Source organism: Ranitomeya variabilis, chromosome 6, assembly GCF_051348905.1.
Source record: "Ranitomeya variabilis isolate aRanVar5 chromosome 6, aRanVar5.hap1, whole genome shotgun sequence".
NCBI lineage: Eukaryota > Metazoa > Chordata > Amphibia > Anura > Dendrobatidae > Ranitomeya > Ranitomeya variabilis.
The window spans coordinates 473567253-473594819 of record NC_135237.1 but is presented as its reverse complement, the minus strand read 5'-3'; the positions used below and the strand labels follow the sequence as shown (position 1 = coordinate 473594819).

The 27567-nt window shown below is 45.7% G+C and overlaps 1 protein-coding gene across 6 annotated transcripts in view; it reads left to right on the top strand.

The window, feature by feature from the left end:
* C6H8orf34 (chromosome 6 C8orf34 homolog) overlaps nucleotides 1-27567 on the top strand; it is a 350072-nt gene that overhangs the window by 109044 nt on the left and 213461 nt on the right. For 5 of the 6 annotated variants that reach the window (XR_013217047.1, XM_077270640.1, XM_077270641.1 and 2 more), the window contains exon 3: nucleotides 10838-10969. Coding sequence is in view for 5 of the 6 variants with exons in the window: in XM_077270640.1 (XP_077126755.1) it covers nucleotides 10838-10969 (132 nt within the window). In the remaining variant the exon portion in view is untranslated. Of the gene's footprint in view, nucleotides 1-10837; nucleotides 10970-12568; nucleotides 12642-27567 lie in introns of those variants that run through there. The other variant, XM_077270642.1, reaches the window with a different exon arrangement.

The following is a 27567-nucleotide window of genomic DNA, read 5'->3' as shown; positions in this document are numbered from 1 at the left end:
AGCACTATATGGCACAGCTATGGGGCAACGGTGAAGAGCATTATATATATGGCACAGCTATGGGGCAACGGTGCAGAGCATTATATATATGGCATAGCTATGGGGCAACGGTGCAGAGCACTATATATATGGCACAGCTATGGGGCAACGGTGCAGAGCACTATATGGCACAGCTATGGGGCAATGGTGCAGAGCACTATATGGCACAGCTATGGGGCAACGGTGCAGAGCACTATATGGCACAGCTTTGGGGCAACGGTGCAGAGCACTATATGGCACAGCTATGGGGCAACGGTGCAGAGCACTATATGGCACAGCTATGGGGCAACGGTGCAGAGCACTATATGGCACAGCTATGGGGCAACGGTGCAGAGCACTATATGGCACAGCTATGGGGCAATGGTGCAGAGCATTATATATATGGCACAGCTATGGGGCAACGGTGCAGAGCACTATATGGCACAGCTATGGGGCAACGGTGCAGAGCACTATATGGCACAGCTATGGGGCAATGGTGCAGAGCACTATATGGCACAGCTATCTATGGGGCAACGGTGCAGAGCACTATATGGCACAGCTATGGGGCAACGGTGCAGAGCACTATATGGCACAGCTATGGGGCAACGGTGCAGAGCACTATATGGCACAGCTATCTATGGGGCAATGGTGCAGAGCACTATATATATGGCACAGCTATGGGGCAACGGTGCAGAGCATTATATATATATGGCACAGCTATGGGGCAACGGTGCAGAGCATTGTATATATGGCACAGCTTTATGTGGAGCATCTATGGGGCCATAATGAACGGTATGGAGCATCTATTTTTAATTTTGAAATTCACCGGTACCTGCTGCATTTTCCACCCTAGGCTTATACTCGAGTCAATAAGTTTTCCCAGTTTTTTGTGGCAAAATTAGGGGGGTCGGCTTATACTCGGGTCGGCTTATACTCGAGTATATACGGTAAATATATTTTATTAAATCTGAAATACAGCTGACTCTTTTATTCTTTTATTATCGAATATGAAGCTTCATTCATATTTCACTATTTGGCTCTAATGTGACCCTAAATAATTTTTCATACATACAGTACATTGAGTGTTTGCAGCCCAATCTACAGACAAGTTCATTACTTTTTTTCTTGGCAATCTGCAGGAAGTTTAAGAGACTTTTTGTCAGTTTCTGAGAGTTAACAAATATTGGCATCTCTGTAGAAAATGTATTGAGTATTGCCAACTTCAAGGATCATGCACTTGGCATTATATCCATCCTTGTAATACTGATCCATCTTGAGGCACCTTGTGTGTCTACAGTCTTAAACAAGACATACTGCCGTAGAGCTCTGCTTTTCAGGGGTAAATATGGATATTTTTTATCGACACTTAGAAGTAAGTCTGGTAAGAGACACATACTACTTGGAGTTGGCCAACAACACATTTAAGTCTTCTTGCCCTTGAGCATTACAGATATATTAGAAATAGATATGCCAACGCATGCTTGCCCAATATGCTAACAATACTGTATTCTGGTTCAATGGGGTTCTATGAATATTTTGTTGTATGAGCCGAGAGCTTTCTTGGTGCAAATGCCAAGAGTAGTGTTACAATGCAATGTAACTGAGCCTAAAGGACGCTATTCTCTGTACAGAAAAGTTGGCTGAACCCACCAATTTTGGCAGGGTCAGCTGGCCATCTAATGTGCATGGGGGCCTCCCATGTGTTCCCTGATAGATTATGCAGCGCCAAAGAGTCCTGGTCGTTGCAGTACTGTGGCTCCGCCGCTAAGGGGGGCTATGGTATGTCTGATGGCACTGAAGGAGTTCATCTGACCAGGTATCACAGACACCAATACATTTCACAGTCTGGCCTCCAGGGGGAGCTAAGGGTACTATTCATTAGGCCACTCCTCACAGTCTGGTAAAACTGGGGGTCAGGCAGGAAGTTAGTGAGAAAGCTGACTGGGTTGGAACCAGGCAACACCTTGTGGCAGAGGGTGTTGTAGGGGGAAGATTCGGTAGGGTCCCTGTCAGGGGTGGGATCCTGACAGAGGCCTGGCAATCAGAGAGAAAGCTACGGGACCGCGCCTGCACTTCATAGCGGCGGTGCCCTAAGGAAGGACAAGAAGCGAGATTTATTGTGCTGAGTGAGAAACGAGATCAATGCAACAGGGAGAAATACCAGTAGGAGTCGTGCTGTTAGACCGAGGCAACATCCTACTGAGGCGCATAACCGGTGGCCGGAACGCCGAGGAAGTACAGAGCTCTAAGCATTACTTCAAACCAACGGCAGGACAGAGAGCTATAGGCTGGCTGTCTCACCTACATCACCTACGCAGACATAGGGGGCAACTTGTGGAGAGGGGCGACTCTAAGGGTCCCGGAAGAGCTCCGAGCCTTCCCGTCATACGGGTGCGTCCTACCATAAGATCTGGGGGACGAGATTAAGAAGAACATCAGAATCGAGTTGTTGTGAGGGAACACGAGAAACAGACACAACAGTTGTGGGGTACTATCCCGTAAGCACAGCAGGGGAGGACCACAACACACAAGCGCTAGAAGGAAGGCACAGATTTCCACCTGCGAAGGGAACTCTGGAGGTGCCATCGGACCGGCCGGACTTGCGCAGCCCGGTTAACCGTATTCCGGACTGAGGAGCCAGAAGCCTTCAGTAAAGAGGTAAAGAGACTGCAACCTGGTGTTCTCGTTATTTACTGCACCGCACCATTACCACCACAACATCATCACTATCTCGCACACCTATCATTGTACGCCCCTCAGCAGGGTCACGGACCGGGTCTAGCCACCGTGACAACCCCAGAGCAGAGACTCAGAGGCCCGGTACCGGGTACCCCTCGGCCCTGCGGCAGTGGGGGCGCTACAATTATGTCAGGGGACATAAGCATTAGGTGGCTGGAAATCAATTACCCAATGTTTTTATTCATCAGGGAGACAATCAGGTACCAAATAAGTTGGATAGTGGCTATCTCATAGAGAGCACAGGAATGTTCAGCAGAGCTTGGTGTTCCTGTGTATGGGGGAATCAGGAGATATAGCTTACAATGGACAGCTATCTCTCGTATCTAATGTGTATGGCTAGCTTAAAGGGGCTGTCCTGTCTTAAACTACAAGTCTGCAGTCACTCTATGAATTCTCATATCGTATGCGCTGTGAGGATTCTCGGTCATGTGATTGCAAATATACGATAGGCATACTCCTGGCCACATTCTGACTAGATGTGCCTGACTTTGCATTGTCAATGCAAATGTATAGAGAGAGGCCAGAATCAGTCTAGTGGGAATGTGGCCTGGAGTATGCATATCATATTTGCAGTCACATGACCGCTGGCATTGAAAAATCCTCAAAATGCTCAGTTCATTGTACTTTGCTTACTACTGGTTGGTGATAAAAAAGCATTTTCTGAATTTGTTGTTGTTCCTGAATTTATAAATTAATTTTCATAAAAGCTTTTGCAGTCAAGGTGCCTTTAAATGTTCAATTTAAGCAATTAATGAAGAGGGAAAAGTAAAATAAATGACGGCAGTGGTACATGGTCATGGTCAGTTTACGTCTATTCATGCTGCATTGCCGACATTCACTATGCAAATTGAAACTTGTAAATGAAATAACCTGAATGTGCTTACATAGCTGGCTGAATACTTTGGGTTAAGCAATTACACAAACTGAATTTCTTTACATTATAAAATGTGGTTTCAATGAAATGTACAGTGTCCACAGTAATAGGAGTGCATAAATGACCCATTTTCATGTCTAGTTAATGCAATGCTAAACCTATGATCACTGGGTGATGATAGGAAAATGATCATATAAGTATTCTGCCACTGGGTATTAGAATAAAATTATCTTTTAATGTATGTATTAGGCTAAGTTCCTAATATAGTCTGCCTTACAGGTGAACGGTGTAGTATAACATGGAAAGAAAGAGGGGAATTGTTTCTTAAAGTCTTAACCAGCGCAAGCTATAATACATCATATTAGGGAAAGACAGACATGGATCCCTGCCACGCAAAGGGCACTAATACAAATAATTACAACTCTAGCTCTGTATTTTTAGTTTACATTGATTTTATCATTACATCTTCTATAGTGCCTATATTAGCTTGCTAATACTGAACTAGGAAAAGCCAAAAGAGATCACCGTTCATTTATGGATGAGACTGAGCAATAAGCAGTGATGTATCTGAGGATTGGTACTTTAAAGGGAACCTGTCACCTGAATTTGGCGGGACCTGTTTTGGGCCATATGGGCGGGGTTTTCGGGTGTTTGATTCACCCTTTCCTTACCCGCTGGCTGCATGCTGGCCGCAATATTGGATTGAAGTTCATTCTTTGTCCTCCGGAGTACATGCCTGCGCAAGGCAATATTGCCTTGCGCTGGCGTGTACTCCGGAGGACAGAGAATGAACTTCAATCCAATATTGCGGCCAGCATGCAGCCAGCGGGTAAGGAAAGGGTGAATCAAACACCCGAAAACCCCGCCCATATGACCCAAAACAGGTCCCGCCAAATTCATGTGACAGATTCCCTTTAATATTCCGCTGTTTCCACGCTTGGCAAACAATTTTTCTTGTAGCATTCCCCAAAAATTCCCCACCCTGATCTCCTCACTATCCAACAACCCCAAGAAACTTTTTGACATCTTTCACTCCCTCTTCAAGCCAAAATCACAAGCCCCAATCACAGACATTTGTGCTGATGACCTGGCCTCCCACTTTATAGAGAAAATAGATAATATCCCACAGGAAATCCGCTCCCAGCCACTAAGTGCTGTGACTCCCATCCCTCCCTGCATTTCCCCTGGCTCACTGTTCACATTTGATCCCATCACAGAAGAAGAAGTCTCCAAGCTCCTCTCTTCTTCTCATCCGACTACATGCACAACCGAACCCATTCCTTCACATCTCCTCCAGTCGCTCTCTCCAGGCATCACAACTCATCTAACTACAATCTTTAATCTCTCCCTCTCCTCGGGCATCTTCCCATCCTCCTTCAAACACTCTATCATTACTCCATTATTAAAGAAACCCTCTTTCGATCCATCCTGCACAAATAACTACAGACCAGTCTCCAACCTCCCCTTCTTCTCTAAACTCTTGGAGCGCCTAGTCTACTCCTGCCTTACCTGTTACCTCTCCATTCACTCCCTCCTAGACTCTTCACAGTCCGGCTTCTGCCCCTACACTCGACAGAAACAGCACTCATCAAAGTGACCAGGGCCGTATTTGCCACTAGGCACTTGAGAGCACGTGCCTAGGGCGGCAGGATGCGGGGGGGGGGGCGGCACCTGAACAAGGTTTGTTTTTTTTGTTTTTTTTTTCAATAGTCCGGGGCTTGCCCGCCCACCTCCGCCCACCTCCGCCCACCTCCGCCCACCTCCGCCCACCTCCGCCCACCTCCCTGCTCCCTTCGCCTCCACCCACCTACGTCTTCTGGCTGCGGCGGGTCTCAGATCCCACGCAGTTAAATGTACTGCACAGGGAGCCAGAAGCGGAAACACGTCAAATCATAGGGCCCGCCCCCTCCTCGCTCAGGCGCCAAATTCAGTTGCTGCCTGACAGTGCACCCGCCCACCTCAGTGTCCTGGCTGCTGGGGATCACATCCTGGATCACGTCCCTCTGCTGTACCCCGGCCGGACTGCTGGTGCCTTCACCCGGGGATCGGAAAGGCAGAAGCCCTCTGCCCATCAGGACCTGCGAGCGGCTGGCGGTGGGGGGCACCATCCTGGGCTATAGGAGAAGAGCAGCTGAAACTTCTGGAGTTGGGAGAAGCCTCCTCCTGGATCCCGGCAATTTACTGTGAAGTGCTGAAGCCCAGGACAGCGGTCAGCAGGGCAGCACAGACCTGGCACCAGCATGCCTCTCTCCAGGAATCCAGGCTGGGTGATCCTGCCCATCATGCTGCCAGCCTTCTCTTTACCGGGACGTGGATAGTGTAAGTGCACGGCAGGGGCTCGGGGCTGCTCTGTGATGGGGGCGGTATAGCCGGGGAGCACTGATCAAAGGAGTCTATGTGTTGGAGAGAAAGGTAATGATGTGTGAAACGTCTTGGGGGAGGAATGGGGGCTGATACTGCTCTGTGCACCTCCAGGGGTTGCCAATGCCTGCAAGTCCTGGCACCTTCATCATGTCACTGTACCGTCAGCAGATGGTCTGCAGCCGCCTGTCATGTAAGGGTATGTGCACACACTGCGGATTTTGCTGCGGATCTGCAGCGGTTTCCCATGCATTTACAGTACCATGTAAAGCAATGAGAAATGAAATCCGCAGTGCACATGCGGGAAAAAAACGCGCGGAAACGCAGCGGTTTATTTTCCGCAGCATGTCAATTCTTTCTGCGGATTCCGCTACGGGTTTACCCCTGCTCCAATAGAAATCTGCAGGTGAAAACTCGCAGAGGAAACCGCAAAAGAAACCGCGGTAAATCCACAGTAAAAAACGCAGCTGTTTTTCACTGCGGATTTTGGAAATCCGCTGCAGAAAATTCCATAATGGAATTCGCAGCGTGTGCACTTAGCCTAAGGGTCATTATGGGGGAAAATACTAGGTGGTCCCTAGAAGGTCATAGACAGGTCCAATATGAGCCCTGCCATCCATAATGACACTACCCTGGCATATGGTCTGCGCCTACATGTGGGGTTGTCAGTATTTATGACTGATTTTTATTGTGACATTTCTGATATTTAGCAACTTGTCCACTATTTTCTTTTAGACAGCGCTGTACATAGTGGGGACGGGATGTATGGAACTGTTAGTCTATGTTCACATGTTGCATTTTTTTTAATGCAAATTTAAAGCTGCATTTAAGCTGCTTACAAAAAGCAGTCTTTGCTGTGTTTTGTCTCTCCTGCATGTTGATAAAGTTTAGTGCCTCTCCACCTCCCCAAAAAAGTCTGATTTAACTCTAAAGGTACCGTCACATTTAGCGATGCTGCAGCAATCTAGACAACGATGCCGATCGCTGTGCCGAAGTCCCCGGGTAACCAGGGTAAACATCGGGTTGCTAAGCGCAGGGCCGCGCTTAGTAACCCGATGTTTACCCTGGTTACCAGTGTTAAATGTAAAAAAACAAACACTACATACTTACATTCGCGTCCCCCGGCGTCCGCTTCCCTGCACTGTGTAAGCACCGGCCCTAACAGCAGAGCGGTGACGTCACCGCTGTGCTTTGCTTTCCGGCCGGCACTGACACACTCAGTGCAGGAAGCTCTGAGCAGCAGTGCGGATGCCGGGGGACGTGACAGACATCAGAGGGTGAGTATGTAGTGTTTTTTTTTTTTACTTTTACAATGGTAACCAGGGTAAATATCGGGTTACTAAGCGCGGCCCTGCGCTTAGTAACCCGATATTTACCCTGGTTACCATTGTAAAACATCGCTGGCATAGTTGCTTTTGCTGTCAAACACGACGATACACGCCGATCTGACGACCAAATAAAGTTCTGGCCTTCTAGCTCCGACCAACGATATCACAGCAGGATCCAGATCGCTGCTGCGTGTCAAACTCAACAATATCGCTATCCAGGACGCTGCAACGTCACGGATCGCTATCGTTATCGTTGGAAAGTTGGTCAGTGTGAAGGTACCTTAAGTCACTGTCGACAGTATCTGCATTAGTCATGCCAATGGGGGAGGCAGCACTAAAAGTGCCTAGGGCGGCATAAGCTCTAAATACGGCCCTGAAAGTGACCAATGACCTTCTGACAGCAACGATGACCACTCTCTGCTCATTCTTCTCGACCTCTCTGCAGCTTTTGAGACTGTTGACCACCATCTTCTACTCTCTAGGCTCCAGTCACTAGGATTAAGGATACTGCCCTCTCCTGGTTCTCATCCTATCTTTCTGACTGCTCCTTCAGTGTTTTGTTCTTTAGCTCCACTTCATCCCCTCTTCCTCTCACTGTCGGGGTACCTCAGGGCTCAGTCATTGGCCCACTTCTTTTCTCTCTCTACACAGCCCTAATTGGACAGACCATCAGCAGATTTGACTTTCAGTACGATCTTTATGCCGATGACACACAACTATATATGTCATCCCCTGACCTTACTCCCGCTGTACTACAGAACACCAGTGACTGTCTGTCCGCAGTCTCCGACATCATGTCCGCCCTCTATCTGAAACTCAACCTCTCCAAAACTGAACTTCTTCTGCTCGCACCTTCTACTAACCTCCCTAAATCTGGCATTTCCCTCTCCATGGGTGGCAGCATAATAACACCCTGGCAGCAGGCGTGCTCTCTGGGTGTTACCTTTGACACCAATCTTCTCCTTCTCAATCTCTTGCCTGCTCATGCCACTTACACATAAAGAACATCTCTAGAATCCTCCCTTTTCTCACCATGGAAGCGAAAAAAACCCCTCACTGTTGCCCTGATCCACTCCCGCCTGGACTACTGCAACACTCTATTAATTGGCCTCACCCTCAATCGACTTTCCCATTTGCAGTCTATCCTTAATGCAGCAGCCAGGGTCATCTATCTGGCTAATCGGTATTCAGATTCAACCACTCTTCGCCAGTCGTTACACTGGCTACGCATTCATTATAGGATTCAATTCAAAGTACTTGTTCTCATCCACAAAGCTCTTCACAGTGCAGCATCCACTTACATCTCCTCCCTTATTTCTGTCTATTGGCCTAACCAACCGCTGCCCTCTGCAAATGACTTTCGACTAATCTTTGCACTAATCCGTACGTCCCACTCCCGTCTCCATGACTTCTCCCGCGCTGCGCCAATCCTCTGGAATGCTCTACCCCAAGAAATTAGGACCATCCAAAATTTGCATAGTTTTAGGCGCGCCTTCAAAACATATTTGTTCAGAGTGGCCTATCAAAGTCATTTTATGTGTAAGGGTGCGTGTGTAGCCCATTCACTATCTCCATCTATCCCCCACTCCCTCAAGATGGCGGGACCATCATTGTAAATAAGCTCCTGTACTTTGTATCTCCCCCACCTCATTGTAGATTGTAAGCTCTCACGAGCAGGGTTGTCTTATTTTGCTTTAATTATTGTATTGTTAACGTTGTTACTTATGACTTGCATTTGAAACTGTTAAACTGTAAAGCGCTGCAGAATATGTTGGTGCTATATAAATAAAGATTATTATTATTATTAAAAATGATTTGATCATAAGATGTCCTGCTGCTTGGACATAGGCCGGGGTCACACTTGCGAGAGCAATGCAAGAAACTCACGCGAGTCTCTCGCATCAATACCCGGCACTGCCACCGGCGCTCGGGACCGGAGTGTGCAGCTGCATGTATTTCTATGCACCTGAACACTCCGTTCCCCAGAGCCAGCGGCAGTGTCGGGTATTGATGCGAGAGACTCGTGCGAGTTACTTGCATTGCTCTCGCAAGTGTGACCCTGGCCTTACACTGATTAGCTGTAATTATGGCATTCTAGCACCAAATTTCCCTGCAGCGCGACGGCAGGCAAAATAAAGTAATGGACAATTCCCAATCCTTAAGGAAGCACTCTCATTAAGCTTTTCATTGGCCAAACCTGTGTAAATGTATATGTAAAGTAGTGAAATGTGGTAATATTCTCACTTATCCTCCTCTGGGTCATGTGGCGGCTTTTACGACTCTCAGGCTCACAATGGGCTCTACGTGTGAGCTTACTATGCAAGTCTATGGAGTCTTGTTTTCATTCCCTAGACTTACATTGTAATAGCATGTAGGATATCTGCGGAGACACCATCACGTGTTTCTCAACGCAAGCAGTGAACAGCCAGGCCTTTCCCCGGGAAGGAACAACCACGGGAAGGGCAGCATCCAATAAAGGAAAACATCCAATAACAGCAGAGCGGTGACGTCACCGCTGTGCTTTCACTTTCACTTTAGGGCCGGCGCTCAGTCAGTGTCAGGAAGCAGACACTGGGGGACGCGCAGGTGAGTATGTACTGTTTGTTTTTTTTACTTTTACGCTGGTAACCAGGGTAAACATCGGGTTACTAAGCGCAGCCCTGCGCTTGGTAACCCGATGTTTACCCTGGTTACCAGTGTAAAACATCGCTGGTATCGTTGCTTTTGCTTTCAAACACAACGATACACGGCGATCGGACGACCAAATAAAGTTCTGGACTTTATTCAGCGACCAGCGACATCACAGCAGGATCCTGATCGCTGCTGCATGTCAAACTAAACGATATCGCTAGCCAGGACGCTGCAACGTCACGGATCGCTAGCGATATCGTTACAAAGTCGTTTCGTGTGAAGGTACCTTTACTCCAATTAGGATGTGAATACCTTACTATTGATTATATAATTATATCTTGAATATGTTTTGGTAAACAGCTAAATTGCCAAGACTTATGTCACTGGCCAAGTATTTCAGAACCTAACCAAAGATTTTACTTATATAATTGAGGCACTTATCACACATTTTAATCAAATTGTGTGACCTCATCCACCACTGGAAAATCATCTTCGTTAGTTGGGAATCTAAACTAATCAACTTTCTACTAGGCCTAGGCCTACAGATTTAAAGGGCAGGTAGGATCCAGTTATTACTCACCGTAGCACATCTGGCACATATAAGGAGTGCTTGGCTAATATGGTGTAGATCAGTTAAACATCAAATGCACACTACAAAAAGCACCTCCTTGCAAAATTAATGTATAGGTGCATTACGCTAGCACAAAGACAGATACAGCTGCAGTCTCAGAGCACCTAGATATATGAGAACATTGAATAAATGAATATTGAGCTGCATTACTGCTATAGAGAGTAGTGACGATTGGCTTCATCTTCTTCACATTGATTCTGCTGACATTAATGTAGCTGACAAGAATGTCTCACTATGCACTTTATTCCCCTACAGAGTACAAAGGGATTCGGAGGGATTTCAGGAGCTATGACAAACCCTGGCAAGTAAATGCAAAGAAGCCAAAAAAGTCAAAGAGCGATCTTGCAGTTTGCAATATTTCACCACCTTCTCCTGAATCGAAATCCTGTAAGTATAAACAAAAAGTAAATTGACTGTGCCTGTCTTCTGTTATAGTGCTATTGTTATCTTGCTGCTAGATGTTCTGTTGTTTTATTAGAGGGATCCTGCTCGGATTTATGCCACTAATAGTATTGAATTAGAAATATATACTATTTCCTGCTATAGGTTTAACTACAACAATATACTTCTTAGGATAGGTTATGAGTATCTGATCGGTGGGGATGCAACACCCGACATCCCCACCGATCAGCTGTTTCTGGTGCCATGCTGAGTTACAGATCTGCACAGCACAGCTCTGTGAATGGCCAGGTACTGCAGATCCACCCCCTATTCGAACTACAGTACATGGCCGCAGCCTGTATGCAGTTGACAGACCTGTGCTATTCAGCTCTGTACATCCAGTTGCCGCCAGCGTTGGTTGCAGCAACCTCAAGAACCGCTGTTGATCATATATTGACAACTTATCCTAGGGATCATCCATCAACATAAAAGTCTCGGACAACATTTTTAAAGTGGTTTTTCAGATTAAAAAGGATTTTCTTACACTAAACATCTAAATGATGAAAGTCTGACCACAGGGACAACTGTTCATGTCTAAAACACTAATATACAAAAAACATTGGTGATACATGGTAACCTGTGTTATCATTGTATTAGCAGGATGCGTTTGCATCCTCCGGAAGTAAACTGTGTATCTTTCCTTTTAATGAAAGCAAACCAGGAGCTTGAAAACTTAAAGGGGTTGGCCACATCAAAACCAATATTCACCATTGTTTAATATACCAATATGGCATCTTTACAGATATACAGCTTGTTCAGTCGTCTGTGCTGTTGACAATCATTACTGTCCAAAAGATAGAAGATGGATGAAATACATTGCAGCCTCCCATTGAGCCTGTGCTAGATGTCCAACGATACAAGTGTATTGGGACGATACATTGCATTTCTGTGCGTTGACCTGTCTACGAGTCAAAGGCACAGTAGCGCTTATGCTCCACATTAAAATACCGTATATACTTGAGTATAAGCTGACCCTAGTACAAGCCAAGGCACCTAATTTGCCACAGCAAACTGGGCAAGTTTATTGACTCGAGTATAAGCCAGATATGTATTGTCCCCTCATCCCTGTCCTGCTCTGTGTGGCTCCCTTATCCTCCCCCTTGTATGCATGGCTCAGCATCCTCCCCCGTCCTCCCCTTGTATGCATGGCTCGGCGTCCTCCCCTGTCCTTCCCCTTGTATGCATGGCTCAGCATCCTCCCCTTTGTATACATGGCTCAGAGTCCTCCCTCATCCTCCCCCTTGAATGCTTGGCTCAGTGTCCTCCCCCTTCCTCCCCTTGTATGCATGGTTCGGCGTCCTCCCCTATCATACCCTCCTCGCGCAGTCACTGCACGTCCCTGCATCTTTGTTGTCCCAGTATGGCTGCTCTTCCTGTGCTGAGCGGTCACGTGGAACCGCTCATTAAGGTAATGAATATGCACTCCATGCATACAATGGTACAATGGAGATGCAGGGACGTGCAGTGACCACACGAGGAGGATGAGTATGATGTCACAGCTGCCGACTCCTAGCGCTGCTCCGTCGCTCCCCCTCCCCGCTGGCTTTCTGGACAATGCCTCGTGGGTCAGCACAAAAAAACTTTGCTGAAAATCTCGGCTTATACACTAGAATATATGGTAAGTGATGCTGTGAACAAGACCCAGGAAGAGTCGGAACTAGTGATGAGCGAATATACTCGTTACTCGAGATCTCTCGAGCACGCTCAGGGGTCCTCCGAGTATTTTTTAGTGCTTGGAGATTTAGTTTTTCTTGCTTTTTATGCTTTTCTAGCATAAGTACATGTGGGGGTTGCCTGGTTGCTAGGGAATCCCCACATGTACTTATGCTGGCTAACAGATGTAAATCATTCAGCTGCGGCAATAAAAAGTAAATCTCCGAGCACTAAAAAATACTTGGAGGACCCCCGAGCGTGCGCAAGAAATCTTGAGTAACGAGTATATTTGCTCATCAGTAGTCGGAACGTGTTATTATTGTCACACTTCTTCCTGCACCTTGATGTCTATTGAAGTATTTACTACACATTTGAAATAAATAAAGAAGCATTTGCATCTTGAAGCAAAGAGTGTGCAGTGAATTTCTCCACATATACTGCTGGGATCCCACATCCCATCCACCAGCACCTCATGCCATAGACTGTGTGCGCATCATTATTCCTTGTCTGTTGAGAGTAATGGCAGCCTATGCACACTGACCAATCTATTACAGACAGTTTAGTTTGCTCTGTCTGTATAAAAAGGCTATTAAGCGACCACTGATTGTTTAATGATTGGCAATCATTTAAGGCCACTACTTGGTCTTTGTAAACTAACGATTTCTTTGTTATTCTTAGTCAGGGAATTCATTGGACAATACACAGCTGACATCAACCCCCAAACCATTAACAATTGCCACAACACCAGGGCAATCAGGAAGCGTCGAGGCTAAGCGCCAGAATCAAAGGCATCATTTATGGGGCGGCTGAGGGCTGGTCTTATTAGGCTGGCAAGGGACCAATATCCATGGACATTCCAAGTCTGTTAATATCAGCCCAGAGCTGTGTGCTTAGCCTTTGCTGGTTATTAAAAATAAGTGGGACCCCATGTCCTTTTTTTTTTTCAGAGTCCCCCCTTTTAATAACCTGTAAATGTTAAGCATACAGCTGTAAGCTGCTAATAATAGACTAGGAAGCTCCATGGTTATTTCCTCCTTCCCAGACTATTAAGACCAGTTCACAGCTGTCTGCTTTCCCTTAGCTGGCTATTAAAAACTAGATGGTGGCCCGATTCTAATACATCGGGTATTCTAGAATATGTATGTACCGGTATGTATATAGCAGCCACATAGTATGTAGCACAGGCCACGTAGTATATAGGAGCCATGTAGTATATAGCAGACAAATAGTACGTGGCCTGTGCTGTATAGTATGTGGCTGCTATATACATACATATTGTAGAATACCCGATGCGTTAATGCAGGCCACACAATATATAACAGTGGCCACGCAGTATATAACACAGCCCAAACAGTGTATAACACAGCCCACGTACTGTATAACACAGGCCACGCAGTACATAGCAGCCACGTAGTATATAACACAGGCGACGTAGTATATAACACAGGCCACGCAATATGTAGCACAGTCCACACAGTACAAAACACAGGCCACATAGTATGTAACACTGGTCACGTAGTATATAGCAGCCATGTAGTATATAACGCAGCCCACGCAGTATCTAACACTGCCCACGTAGTATATAGTACTGCCCACGTAGTATATAGCAGCCATGTAGTATATAGTACTGCCCACGTAGTATATAGCAGTCATGTAGTACTGTATATAGTACTGTCCACGTAGTATATAGCAGCCATATAGTATATAGTACTGCCCACATAGTGTATAGCAGCCATGTAGTATATAGTACTGCCCATGCAGTATATAGCAGCTATGTGGTATATAGTACTGCCCACGTAGTATATAGCAGCCATGTAGTATATAGTACTGCCCACGTAGTATATAGCAGCCATGTAGTATATAGTACTGCCCACTTAGTATATAGCACCCATGTAGTATATAACGCAGCCCACGCAGTATACAGCAGTGTGGGCACCATATCCCTGTTAAAAAAAATAATTAAAATAAAAAATAGTTACATACTCACCTCCTGGGATCCAACGGCGCGCTGGCGAAGTGCGCGCGGCTGCCGCCATCTTCCGTTCCCAGGATGCATTGCGAAATTACCCGGAAGACTTAGCGGTCTCGCAAGACCGCTAAGTCTTCTGGGTAATTTCGCAATGTATCTCTGGGACCGGAAGCTGGCGGAAGGCGCAAGCGCATCCTCGGACTACGGAGGGTGAGTATAGCAGGTTTTTCTTTTTTATTATTATTTTTAACATTAGATTTTTTTACTATTGATGCTGCATAGGCAGCATCAAAAGTAAAACGTTGGGGATACCTCAGTATTTGTAAGCCAAAACCAGAAGTGGAACAATCAGAAGAAAAGTATAATAGAAACACATCGCCAGGTCTGCATTTCTCACCCACTCCTGGTTTTGGCTTACAAATACTGATGTAAAATACTGACAAAATACGGAACGTGTCAATGTGGTCTTACAGTTGACCCCTTCACGCCGCAGCCGTTTTTCTTTTTTGTGTTTTCGTTTTTCGCTCCCTTTCTTCCCAGAGCCATAACTTTTTTATTTTTCCATCAATATGGCCATTTGAGGGCTTGTTTTTTGCGTGATGATGAATTGTACTTTTAAACGACACCATTGGTTTTACCATGTCATGTACTGGAAAATGGGAACAAAATTCCAATTGTGGTGAAATTGCAAAAAAAAGTGCAGTCCCACACTTGTTTTTTGTTTGGCTTTTTTGCTAGGTTCACTAAATGCTAAACCTGACAAGCCACTGTGATTCATGAGGTCATTATGAGTTCATAGACACCTAACATGACTAGGTTCTTTTTTATCTAAGTGGTGAAAAAAAATTCCAAACTTTGCTAAAGAAAAAAAAATTGCGCCATTTTCCGAGACCCGTAGTGTCTCCATTTTTCAGCATCTTGGCTCGGGTGAGGGCTTGTTTTTTGTGTGCCGAGCTGACGTTTTTAATGATACCATTTTGGTGTAGATACGTTCTTTTGATCACCTGTTATTCCATACAAATGCAGTGTCGAGGCAACCAAAAAAAACATAATTCTGGCGTTTTACATTTTTTTCTTGCTACACCTTATAGCGATCAGGTTAATTCTTTTTTTTATTAATAGATCAGGTGATTCTGAACACAGCAATACCAAATATGTGTAAGTTTGATTTTTTTTATTGTTTTATTTTGAATGGGGAGAAAGGGGGGTGATTAAAACTTTTATTTTTTTTACTTTATTCATATTTTTTAAAACATTTTTTTTTTACTTTTGCCATGATTCAATAACCTCCATAGGAGACTAGAAGCTGCCACAACTCGATTGCCTCTGCTTCTTAGGAGCGATACTCAGATCGCTCCTATGTACCGGAATTACTGTATTGCTATGAGCGCCGACCACAGGGTGGCGGTCACAGAAATCAGGCATCAACAACCATAGAGATCTTCAGAAGACCTCTGGTTGTTATGCCAGTGCACAGATCACCCCCGATCACCGGGGGTCACCAGTGCGCGCATTTCCGGCCCTATGGCCGGAAACGCTTGTTAAATGACGCTGTCAGAGTTTGACAGCGGCATTTAACTAGTTAATAGCGGCGAGTGGATCGCGATTCCACCCGTCGCTATTGCGGGCACATGTGGGTTGTACAAAACAGCTGACATGTTCCTGGCTCAGCGCCGGGGCCCACATCAAAGGGGGAGACACAACATGTGCTGTACTAGTACGACGCATGTTGTGAAGGGGTTAAGGTGTCTTTTTACGGAGGTCTGGCTGATTGGACTGTGCCAGGGCGTTTTGGGATGCACCCTTCTGACAAGGAGATTGGTACCACCTTAACTTCCCAGGAGGAATAACAGACGACCACATGCAGACTCTCAAGCAAATTTGTTCCCGAATTGTTATTTATTAAGAATAAAAGCGTTTCATAACATGGTGAACTGCCGGATCTCCGTTATTAGAACAATGTAATGTGCCCTTTTCCAGTACCGGTAGACTAGCTTTATGTAACCTTTTATAGATGATTTCTGTGTGATTTATTATATTGTAAACCTAATTACATACACAGTTTGTACCGTTCTAATCAATGTGGTAGAACAATAGTGTTTTGTAATGTAATCCTATAATCATGGTTTCCATCATGTTTTCATCACTTACTATTTCATGATGTACCAGGCAAGTCGATCATTATTTCTTCTTGGATTGTAGAAACTGATACATGATAGCACGTGACACTTTTAATCTCTTGTATCTTGTGACTGCTCTTCCTTTTAACTCTGGATTGAGCTTGAAATCTGACAACCCAATAAAGGAAACTGTCAGCTTCCCGTGGAATAGCTCTGTGCTGTGATTGCTTTGAATAAATGAGCTGTGCTGTACGCTATTTTTATAAAGTGCAAGATAGAGTGTAAGGAGTGTTATATATACGTACGTAGTTTGTGTCTACAGGGGAATGGCCATGATTCTATACTGGTCTACTAATATAAAGGGCAAAGAATGAGACCTTAGGTATTATTACATGACCTGATGCACTAGTGGATTGTGACAACTAGGGCTGATACATTGATAGGACTCATAAGCTTAAATGTTGGACAAGAATTAAAGGGCTGATCTTATGTCAGGGCATATGGATGTCATAGAGCAGAATCTTTTATTTAAGTCCTCCTCTATTAAAGTTAAGAGCTTTACTTCTGGTAGACCAGTCAGTTCTTTTATTGCATTATTTGTCTCTCCAAGGAAAATGTATTGTTGGCCGTAGCCTGGAGTTTTGAAAAGCTGGACTTCTATCAATCAGTTGATTGCTGGACTGGGTGCAATTTAAGGCCAGTCTCACACGTCCAGATAATTCCGGTACGGGAAAAAAACGGTACCGGAATTATCCGTGTCCGTGTGCCCCTACGTTTCTGGTGTACATCAGTGTGGCACATGTGCGGCACACGTGTGCCGCCCATGTGCCCACTGGGTACCACACTCAGTGCTGGGTACCACACGTACCAGCATCTGGTGCTGAATCCGCGATTCATATCTTCCCTGCCGCAGCGTTTGCTGCATAGAAGATATGAATAATAGTGTTTAAAAGAAAGATCTATCTGTCCCCCGCCCTCCCAACCCCTGTGCGCCCCACCGCTGTTCTGAAAATACTCACCCGCCTCCCTCGCAGTGTCCAGTCCTGGCCGCACCTTCTCCTGTATGCGGTCACGTGGGGCCGCTCATTTACAGTCATGAATAGGCAGCTCCACCCCTATGGGAGGTGGAGCCACATATTCATGACTCTAATCGGCAGCCCCACGTGACCGCATACAGTAGAAGGTGTGGCCAGGACAGGAAGCCGCGACAGCCAACGAGGGAGCCGGGTGAGTATTTTCAGAACAGCGGGGGGGCGCACAGGGGGTGGGGGGCGGCAGATAGATAGATCTTTCTTTTAAACACTATTATTCATATCTTCTATGCAGCAAATGCTGCTGCAGAGAAGATATGAATGGCGGCTTCAGCACCATGTGGGGGGGACCGCTTACTGTAGCGCTGTCTCCTGCACGGCACAGGGACTGCACACGGAGAACTTCCGTGTGCGGTACCTGTTTTACACGGACCCATTGACTTTAATGGGTCCGTGTAATACGTGCGCTCCCACGAACACTGACATGTCTCCGTGTTTGGCACACGGAGACACGGTCCGCAAAAAATCAATGACATCTGCACAGATGCATTGATTTTAATGTGTCTACGTGTGTCAGTGTCTCCGGTACGTGAGGAAACTGTCACCTCACGTACCGGAGCCACTGATGTGTGAAACCGGCCTTAAGCAAAGACTTTTTTTTAATGAGATATCCTTTCTAACTCTCAGTATGATACTTTTATTTTTCACGTATGTATGTTAAGGGGAATCTGTCATCATGTTTTTCCTATACATTTGAGAGCAGTATAATGGAGGGGCAGAGACTCTGATTTCAGTGATGTGTCACTTACTGGGCCTGCTTGTCATAGGTTCAATAAAATCAATGTTTTATCAGCAGGGAATTATCAGTAGAGGACTAGTTGTCTCGTGCCATGTAGTCTTCCTTCTCTGTCTAACCCTACCCCTACCATTGATTGAATACACAGAAAGCTGCCAATCAGAGGTGTGGGCGGGGATATACAAAGCTCAGCATTTAGAGAACTGCTAGAAACAGTGATTTTATCACCAAGCAGCCCAGTAAGTGACACATCGTTGCAATCAGGGTCCCTGCACCTACCTTGTGCTGCTCTCAGATTACATAGCAAAAACCTGCTGACAGATTCCCTTTAATAATGTATTCTTTGCATAGTCTACCAATTTATCAATGATTATGAGGATGAAATTGAGTCTTTTTTAACAGACACCATACATCTGTTCCAGATCTTGGATTTATAAACTGCAGATGCAGAACTAAATTAAGGGCAGAGGTTGCAAAGAAGGGTCAGTTAATATTGTGCTTGAGTACTCTGCAGAAGAAGCTAATCTAGTGGTCCAGGGTTTGTTTATTGCTAATCATTAAATGACCCTGAGAAGCATTTTAGCTTAGATATATTCCAAATACAGTGCCTTGCAAAAGTATTCGGCCCCCTGGAACTTTTCAACCTTTCCCCACATATCATGCTTCAAACATAAAGATACCAAAAGTAAATTTTTGGTGTAGAATCAACAACAAGTGGAACACAATTGTGAAGTTAAACTAAATTTATTGGTTATTTGGTTACTGAAAAGTGGGGCGTGCAATTTTATTCGGCCCCTTTAACTTACTACTTTGTTGCTCTACCTTTTGCTGCGATTACAGCTGCAAGTCGCTTGGGGTATGTCTCTATCAGTTTTGTACATCGAGGGACTGAAATTCGTGCCCATTCTTCCTTGGCAAACAGCTCGAGCTCAGTGAGCTTTGATGGAGATTGTTTGTGAACAGCAGTTTTCAACTTTTTCCACAGATTCTCGATTGGATTGAGGTCTGGACTTTGACTTGGCCATTCTAACACCTGGATATGTTAATTTGTGAACCATTACATTGTAGATTTTGCTTTATGTTTGGGATCATTGTCTTGTTGGAAGACAAATCTCCGTCCCGGTCTCAGGTCTTTTGCAGACTCCAACAGGTTTTTTTCAAGAATGGTTCTGTATTTGGCTCCATCCATCTTCCCATCAAATTTAACCATCTTCCCTGTCCTTGCTGTACAAAAGCAGGCCCAAACCATGATGCTGCCACCACCATGTTTGACAGTGGGGATGGTTTGTTCAGGGTGATGAGCTGTGTTGCCTTTACGCCAAGCATATCGTTTGACATTGTTGCCAAATAGTTCGATTTTGGTTTCATCTGACCAGAGCACCTTCTTCCACATGTTTGATGTGTCTCCCAGGTGGCTTGTTGGAAACTTTAAACAACACTTTTTGTGGATATCGTTGAGAACTGGCTTTCTTCTTGCCACTCTTCCATAAAGGCCATATTCGTGCAGTGTACGACTGATTGTTGTCCTATGGACAGACTGTCCCACCTCAGCTGTAGATCTCCGCAGTTCATCCAGAGTGATCATGGGCCTCTTGGCTGCATCTCTGATCAGTCTTCTCCTTGTTCGAGATGAAAGTTTAGAGGGACGGCCGGGTCTTGGTAGATTTGTAGTGGTATCATACTCCTTCCATTCAATAGGATCGCTTGCACAGTGCTCCTTGGGATGTTTAAAGGTTTGGAAATCATTTTGTATCCAAATCCGGCTTTAAACTTCTCCACAACAGTATCACGGACCTGCCTGTTATGTTCCTTGGTCTTCATGATGCTCTCTGTGCTTCAAACAGAACCCTGAGACTATCACAGAGCAGGTGCATTTATACGGAGACTTGATTACACACAGGTGGATTATATTTAACATCATTAGTAGTGTTGAGCGATACCATCCGATACTTGAAAGTATCGGTATCGGAAAGTATCGGCCGATACCGGCAAAGTATCAGATCCAATCCGATACCGATACCCGATACCAATACAAGTCAATGGGACTCAAGTATCGGACGGTATCCCTGATGGTTCCCAGGGTCTGAAGGAGAGGAAACTGTCCTTCAGGCCCTGGGATCCATATAAATGTGTAAAAGAAAGAATTAAAATAAAAAATATTGCTATACTCACCTCTCCGACGCAGCCTGGACCTCACCGAGGGAACCGGCAGCGTTCTTTGCTTAAAATTCGCGCGTTTACTTCCTTCCGTGAAGTCCCGGCTTGTGATTGGTCGCGTGCCGCCCATGTGGCCGCGACGCGACCAATCACAGCAAGCCGTGATGTAATTTCAGGTCCTTCAGTGATTTTAAAATTACGTTCTAGCTTGTGATTGGTCGCGTCGCGGTCACATGGGCGACGCGACCAATCACAAGCCGTGACGTCATGGGAGGCAGGACACGCGTGCATTTTAAAATGAGCGCGTGTCCTGCCTCCCATGACGTCACGGCTTGTGATTGGTCGCGTCGCCCATGTGACCGCGACGCGACCAATCACAAGCCAGAACGTAATTTTAAAATCGGCTGTAGTAGGTAACCTTTTATCTGCTTCCTGTCTTCATTTACGCATCATCGTCATCCTCCGGGCGCCGCACATCAAAGGCCGATATAACCCACGTGCTCTTTGATCTACTAGGATGCGTCAAACTCATTTTGTGTCACATGAGCAGCCTCGGCTTTACCGGAAAACACCCACATTTATGGTCTTGTTTTTATATTTTTTAATCTGAAATGTGAGCACATTCTTCTCTTCACAAGCCGTGTGTCACAAGCCGTGACGTCACGGGAGGCAGGACACGCGCGCATTTTAAAATGCGCGCGTGTCCTGCCTCCCATGACGTCACGGCTTGTGATTGGTCGCGTCGCCCATGTGACCGCGACGCGACCAATCACAAGCCAGAACGTAATTTTAAAATCCTGAAGGACCTGAAATTACGTCACGGCTTGCTGTGATTGGTCGCGTCGCGGCCACATGGGCGACGCGACCAATCACAAGTCGTGACGTCACGGGAGGCAGGACATGTGCGCATTTTAAAATGAGCGCGTGTCCTGCCTCCCATGACGTCACGGCTTGTGATTGGTCGCGTCGCCCATGTGACCGTGACGCGACCAATCACAAGCCAGAACGTAATTTTAAAATCACTGAAGGACCTGAAATTACGTCACGGCTTGCTGTGATTGGTCGCGTCGCGGCCACATGGACAGACGCGACCAATCACAAGCCGGGACTTCACGGAAGGAAGTAAACGCGCGAATTTTAAGCAAAGAACGCTGCTGGTTCCCTCCGTGAGGTCCAGGCTGCGTCGGAGAGGTGAGTATAGCAATATTTTTTATTTTAATTCTTTCTTTTACACATTATTACATTAATGTTGTTTCGATACCGATACCCGATACCACAAAAGTATCGGATCTCGGTATCGGAATTCCGATACCCGCAAGTATCGGCCGATACCCGATACTTGCGGTATCGGAATGCTCAACACTAATCATTAGGCATTTAGGACAACATTGGATCATTCAGAGATCCACAATGAACTTCTGGAGTGAGTTTGCTGCGCTGAAAGTAAAGGGGCCGAATAATATTGCACGCCCCACTTTTCAGTTTTTGAATTTCCACAAAAATTTAAAATTACCAATAAATTTCGTTCAACTTCACAATTGTGTTCCACTTGTTGTTAATTCTTCACCAAAAATTTACATTTGGTATCTTTATGTTTGAAGCATGATATGTGGGAAAAGGTTGAAAAGTTCCAGGGGACTGAATACTTTCGCAACGCACTGTATATTATAAAGGGTCAGTGACTCTTATCTGTATAGCGTTCTATAAATGTAAATCATACAGTCTTCTTTTAAAATGGAACTAGTGTAAGGAACTGAGTCTGGCTTCTTTAACTTCCGATAATCGCTATTATAGCAAGGGGTGCTATGGGCAATTGCAGGGGAAATGTAATATTACATGGTGGAAATTAAAATGACTGGCCATCTATTTAATAGTTTAGATTGCCCAGATCGGCCAGGCCATGAGTCGATCTTATGGAGCATTCCAGCATTTAAAGAGAGGTCCTGAAGAGTCATGTGGGTTGTCCCAGTCTTCTTAGAAGTCATGTAGTCCCATGCGCCTCCTATCTTGATTCACATCTCTACAAGCCAGAAACAGTGGGTTCTGACATAAGCCAGCAGGAGTACTGACTGTGGCTTCATTTTTCTGACCGTACAGGAACATGGTCTGATCATACCACCTTTCATGGGCAGAGAGGATGCAAAAAGGTATATATATACATTACAGCATGGGATCACAGCTCATTCTTTTTGTTTTAAAAAAATGTTTTCCTTCAAAGAAAGAATTATTTGCGATCTCATGCCGTCCTGTCTGTATACCCTTTTACTTCCTCCCCTGCCTAGGAGCTGTGGTATGATCAGACCATGTTCCTGTATGGTCAGACACAGCCATTACACAGTACACAGCAGGGGCACATGTATAACATTATCTCAGCACAGGAACATTTTTTTAAACACATCCAGTTGTGGAAATTATTATTATTCCAAGATCTATTGATTACAATGAAATTTGTTCATGTGACAATCCCATTTTAAATCTTTTTGTTTGTTTGTTTGTTATTTTAGCCGTAAATGACATTTCAGAAATTATCAACTTTATCTTCCAATGTCATTAGTAATGCTGGACACTAGATGAATTATCTGACACTGTTTATGAAGCCATGTTCACACATTCAGTATTTGGTCAGTACATTACATCAGTATTTGTAAGCCAAAACCAGGAGTGGGTGAAAAACACATGACATAAGTGTTGCACGTGTTTCTATTACACTTTTCCTCTGATTTTTCCACTTGTTTTGGCTTACAAATACTGATGTAAAAAACTGGTCAAATACTGATAGTTGTGACCATGGCCTAACCCTAGAAACTGTTGTAGATAAGTACTAATTAGAGATGAGCAAACTTGTTTGGAAAACGTTTTCCAATCTCAAATTCGGCAAAAGTCGGCCAAAGTTCGTTAAATGACCTAGTTCAGTAATGGCTATTTCAGACGTTAGTGTTTTCGGTAGCAGCACGGGCCGCAAAAGGTCCCGCACACGTGTACACTGATGACACACAGGTGACATGCCTGTGTGAAAATCAGTGGTACTCTTGGGGCTGTTCCCTAGCTCTGAGAGCTGAAGTGATGGCAGCTCACATCACTGTCCCCTGCTCGCGCTGCGATCACCGCTAGCAGGGGACAATGTTGAGTGTTTTATTCAACTGTTAACAGCCGCAGCTTAAGCTATAAATAAATAAATATTTTTAAAAATGATGTGCGGTTCTCCTGTATTTTTGATAACCAACCAGGCAACACTGACAGCTGAGGGCTGCAACTTTCAGCTGTCAGCGTTACCAGTGCTGGTTATCAAGAATAGAGAGGTCCCCACCCTGTATTTTTTAATTATTTAAATAAATAATTTAAAGAAAATGGGGTGTGATACCCCCCATTTTTCACAACCAGCAAAGATAAAGCAGAAAGCTAGGGGCTGGTATTTTCAGGCTGGTAAGGGGCCATGAATATTGGCCCCAGCCTAAAAACTAAAAATAGCAGCCCGCAGACATCCCAGAAAAGGCACATCTTTTAGATTGTGAGCCCCCCCCATTTTTGGCAACCAGCCAAGCTGAAGCTGACAGCTGGGGCTGGTGTTCTCAGGCTGGTAAGGGGCCATGGATATTGGCCCCCCAGCCTAAAAATAGCAGCCCACAGCCGCCCAGAAAAAGTGCATCTATTAGATGAACCAATTATGGCGCTTTGCTCAGCTCTTCCTACTTGCCCTGTAGCGGAGGCAAGTAGGGTTCATATTTGTGGGGTTGATGTCACCTTTGTATTGTCCGGTGACATCAAGCCCATGGCTTAGCAATGGAGAGGCATCTACAAGACACCTATGCATTACTAATCCTATAGTTATATTGTAAATAAACACACATCCAAAATAAAGTTCTTTATTTGAAAGATTTACATAGACTCCTTTTAATGAATCTAAATTAAACCGTACTTGCATCATCACCCATTCTACTGAAGTAAAGGTCTCCTGACTCCGTAACTCATGTCTGGGGTTAAACAGTTTTTAACTTGGATGGTGCCAAGATCAACTGTCCAGGCTGGGAACCACTGAGGAATGAGCTGCGAATGCAGCCTCAGTGACTAGCGGTGTCATCGAGGTTACCCTGAACTGTGGTGACCTCGGTGAACTCAGGACTGCAGCGTGATATTTTTTCCCATGGCGCTCACGCTGACATTGGCTGTGAACTCCCAGAACCTTTCTGATGGCAGTGCGAGCATGAGAACTTTCTCATGTTAGCAGTGACATCAGTCAGGTCATAGGAGTTCAACGCGAGATACTAAGCAGCGGTAGCACAAGCTGCTCAATGTCTCTGCTGGATGGCAGGCTGTACAGTCACGCCATGCAACAATGCAGCCTGCCATCTAGATGTAGCAGAGCGAGACCTGTTGTGGGACAAATTGATTATTATCTTCTCAGTGGACAGGTAAGGAATATTGTGGTTTACTATTTTAATTCTGTTACAGGAGATCATTGCTTCTGTGGACTGAGCGATGATGTGAGTATGGTTTAATTTGGATTCTTAAAGGGACCCTGTCACCCCAAAAATCGAAGATGAGCTGCGGCCACTGGCATCAGGGGCTTACCTACAGCATTCTGTAATGCTGTAGATAAGCCCCAATGTAACCTGAAAGGTGAGAAAAACAGGTTATATTATACTCAGGGGTGGTCCCGCTGCGGTCAGGGTCCGATGGGCATCGCGGTCCGGTCCTCCTATCTTCTTATGATGACGTCATCTTCTTGTCTTCATGCCGCAGCTCCGTTGCATGCGTACTTTGTCTGCCCTGTTGAGGGCAGAGCAAAGTACTGCAGTGCGCAGGGGCCAGGAAAGGTCAGAGAGGCCCCTCCCCACTAGGGAGATTCCTGCCACACTGGAGGAGCTAATAGCTGTATCTACTCGCATAGATCTTTGTTTTAATGAACAAAGGTTGGAGCGAGCCCAGTGTAGGCAGAGGTTTCGGCTGGCTCCCACCTTCGCCAAACCTTTGGAATCTGCAGTCCAGGCGCCTGAGTCACATCAGGCCATGGAGGAGTCACGAGCAGGATCTAAGTCCTGGACCACTCGTGAACTTAAGGTCTGTCATGTCTGCTGGCAGTCAGGTCATCTTGCTTCCAGATGTTCCCAGCAGTCGGGAAAACGTCAGCGTCTAGTGGTTGTAGGAAGAGGTACACTAGACATGGCATTCCTTCAAACTGTCCTTTAAGGGAACAATTACCATAGGCCCATCCCCTCATTCGGTAGAGCTTTGCGTGGATCCCGGGGCGGAGGGCAATTTTATGTCATCTGCCCTCGCCCAACGACACACAATACCCCTGGTGATGCTCGCCAAACCAGTGACTGTACGAGTGGTGAATGGGTCGACACTGCCCTCACAGATGGCACACCAGACCATCCCTTTTACTCTATCTATGTCACCATCTCATCATGAGATTATTTGTTTACTCATCATTCCTGAGGAAATTGATGAGGTCCTGTTAGGGATACCTTGGCTACGGTACCACTCCCCTCATATAGAGTGGTCCACAGGCAGAATTTTGGGATGGAGTGAATCTTGTGAGGGTAGATGTCAGAGGGAGTGCGTTCAGGTTGCTACTACTAAGGTACCGGCAGATTTTTCCTCTCTCTCCAAGCAATATTGGCCCTATGCGGACGTGTTCTCCAAAAGGGCTGCGGAGACCCTTCCGCCTCATCGCCCCTATGACTGTCCTATTGACCACTTGCCTGGTGCTGAGCCTCCCCGGGGTCGAGTCTACCCGTTATCTCTCCCGGAGATGGAGGCAATGTCTCAGTACATCCAGGAGAATCTGGCAAGAGGATTCATTAGGAAGTCAGTGTCACCTGCAGGGGCTGGGTCTTCTTCGTTCAGAAGAAGAACGGAGAATTACGTCCATGCATAGATTACAGGGGTCTTAACGCCATCACCATTAAGAACAAGTACCCACTGCCCCTGATATCTGAGCTCATTGATAGGCTTCGGGGAGCAAGGCTATTTACTAAACTAGATCTGTGGGGTGCTTACAACCTGATTCGCATCCATGTGGGGGATGAATGGAAGACAGCTTTTAACAACAGGGATGGGCACTATGAATACCTGGTGATGCCCTTTGGGCTCTGTAATACCCCAGCCATTTTCCAAGACTTTGTGAACCATATCTTCCGGGATATGCTCTCCACCTCAGTTGTAGTCTATCTGGATGATATTCTCATCTACTCTCCAAATATAGACTCCCACCGGAGAGATGTTTGCAAAGTCTTCGACCTCCTATGGGCAAACTCCCTCTATGCCAAGTTGGAGAAGTGTGTGTTTGAGCAGGAGTCTTTGCCTTTCCTGGGCTATATCATCTCGGCCCAAGGATTGTCTATGGATCCCGCCAAGCTACAGGCTGTTATGGACTGGCAGAAACCCCATTCTCTCAAAGCGGTGCAGCGCTTTATGCGGTTCATCAACTATTATCTCCAGTTCATTCCTAAATTCTTAACTTTAGTAGCTCCCCTGGTTGCCCTCACCAAGAAGGGAGCAAATCCCAAATTGTGGTCAGAGGAGGTCTCCAAAACCTTCCTCTTTATTAAGTCCCATTTTGCTAGTGCTCCCATTCTACATCGTCCTGATGTAGATAAGCTGTTTATAATGGAGGTGGATGCCTCATCTGTCGGTGCAGGAGCAGTCCTATTCCAAAAGGATGCTCAAGGTCGGAAGCATCCTTGCTTTTTTTTCTCCAAGACCTTTACACCGGCAGAGAGGAATTACTCCATCGGGGACAGGGAAATGGTAGCTATGAAATTGGCCTTCTCAGAATGGAGATACCTCCTGGAGGGGGCTCTTTTTCCCTTCCA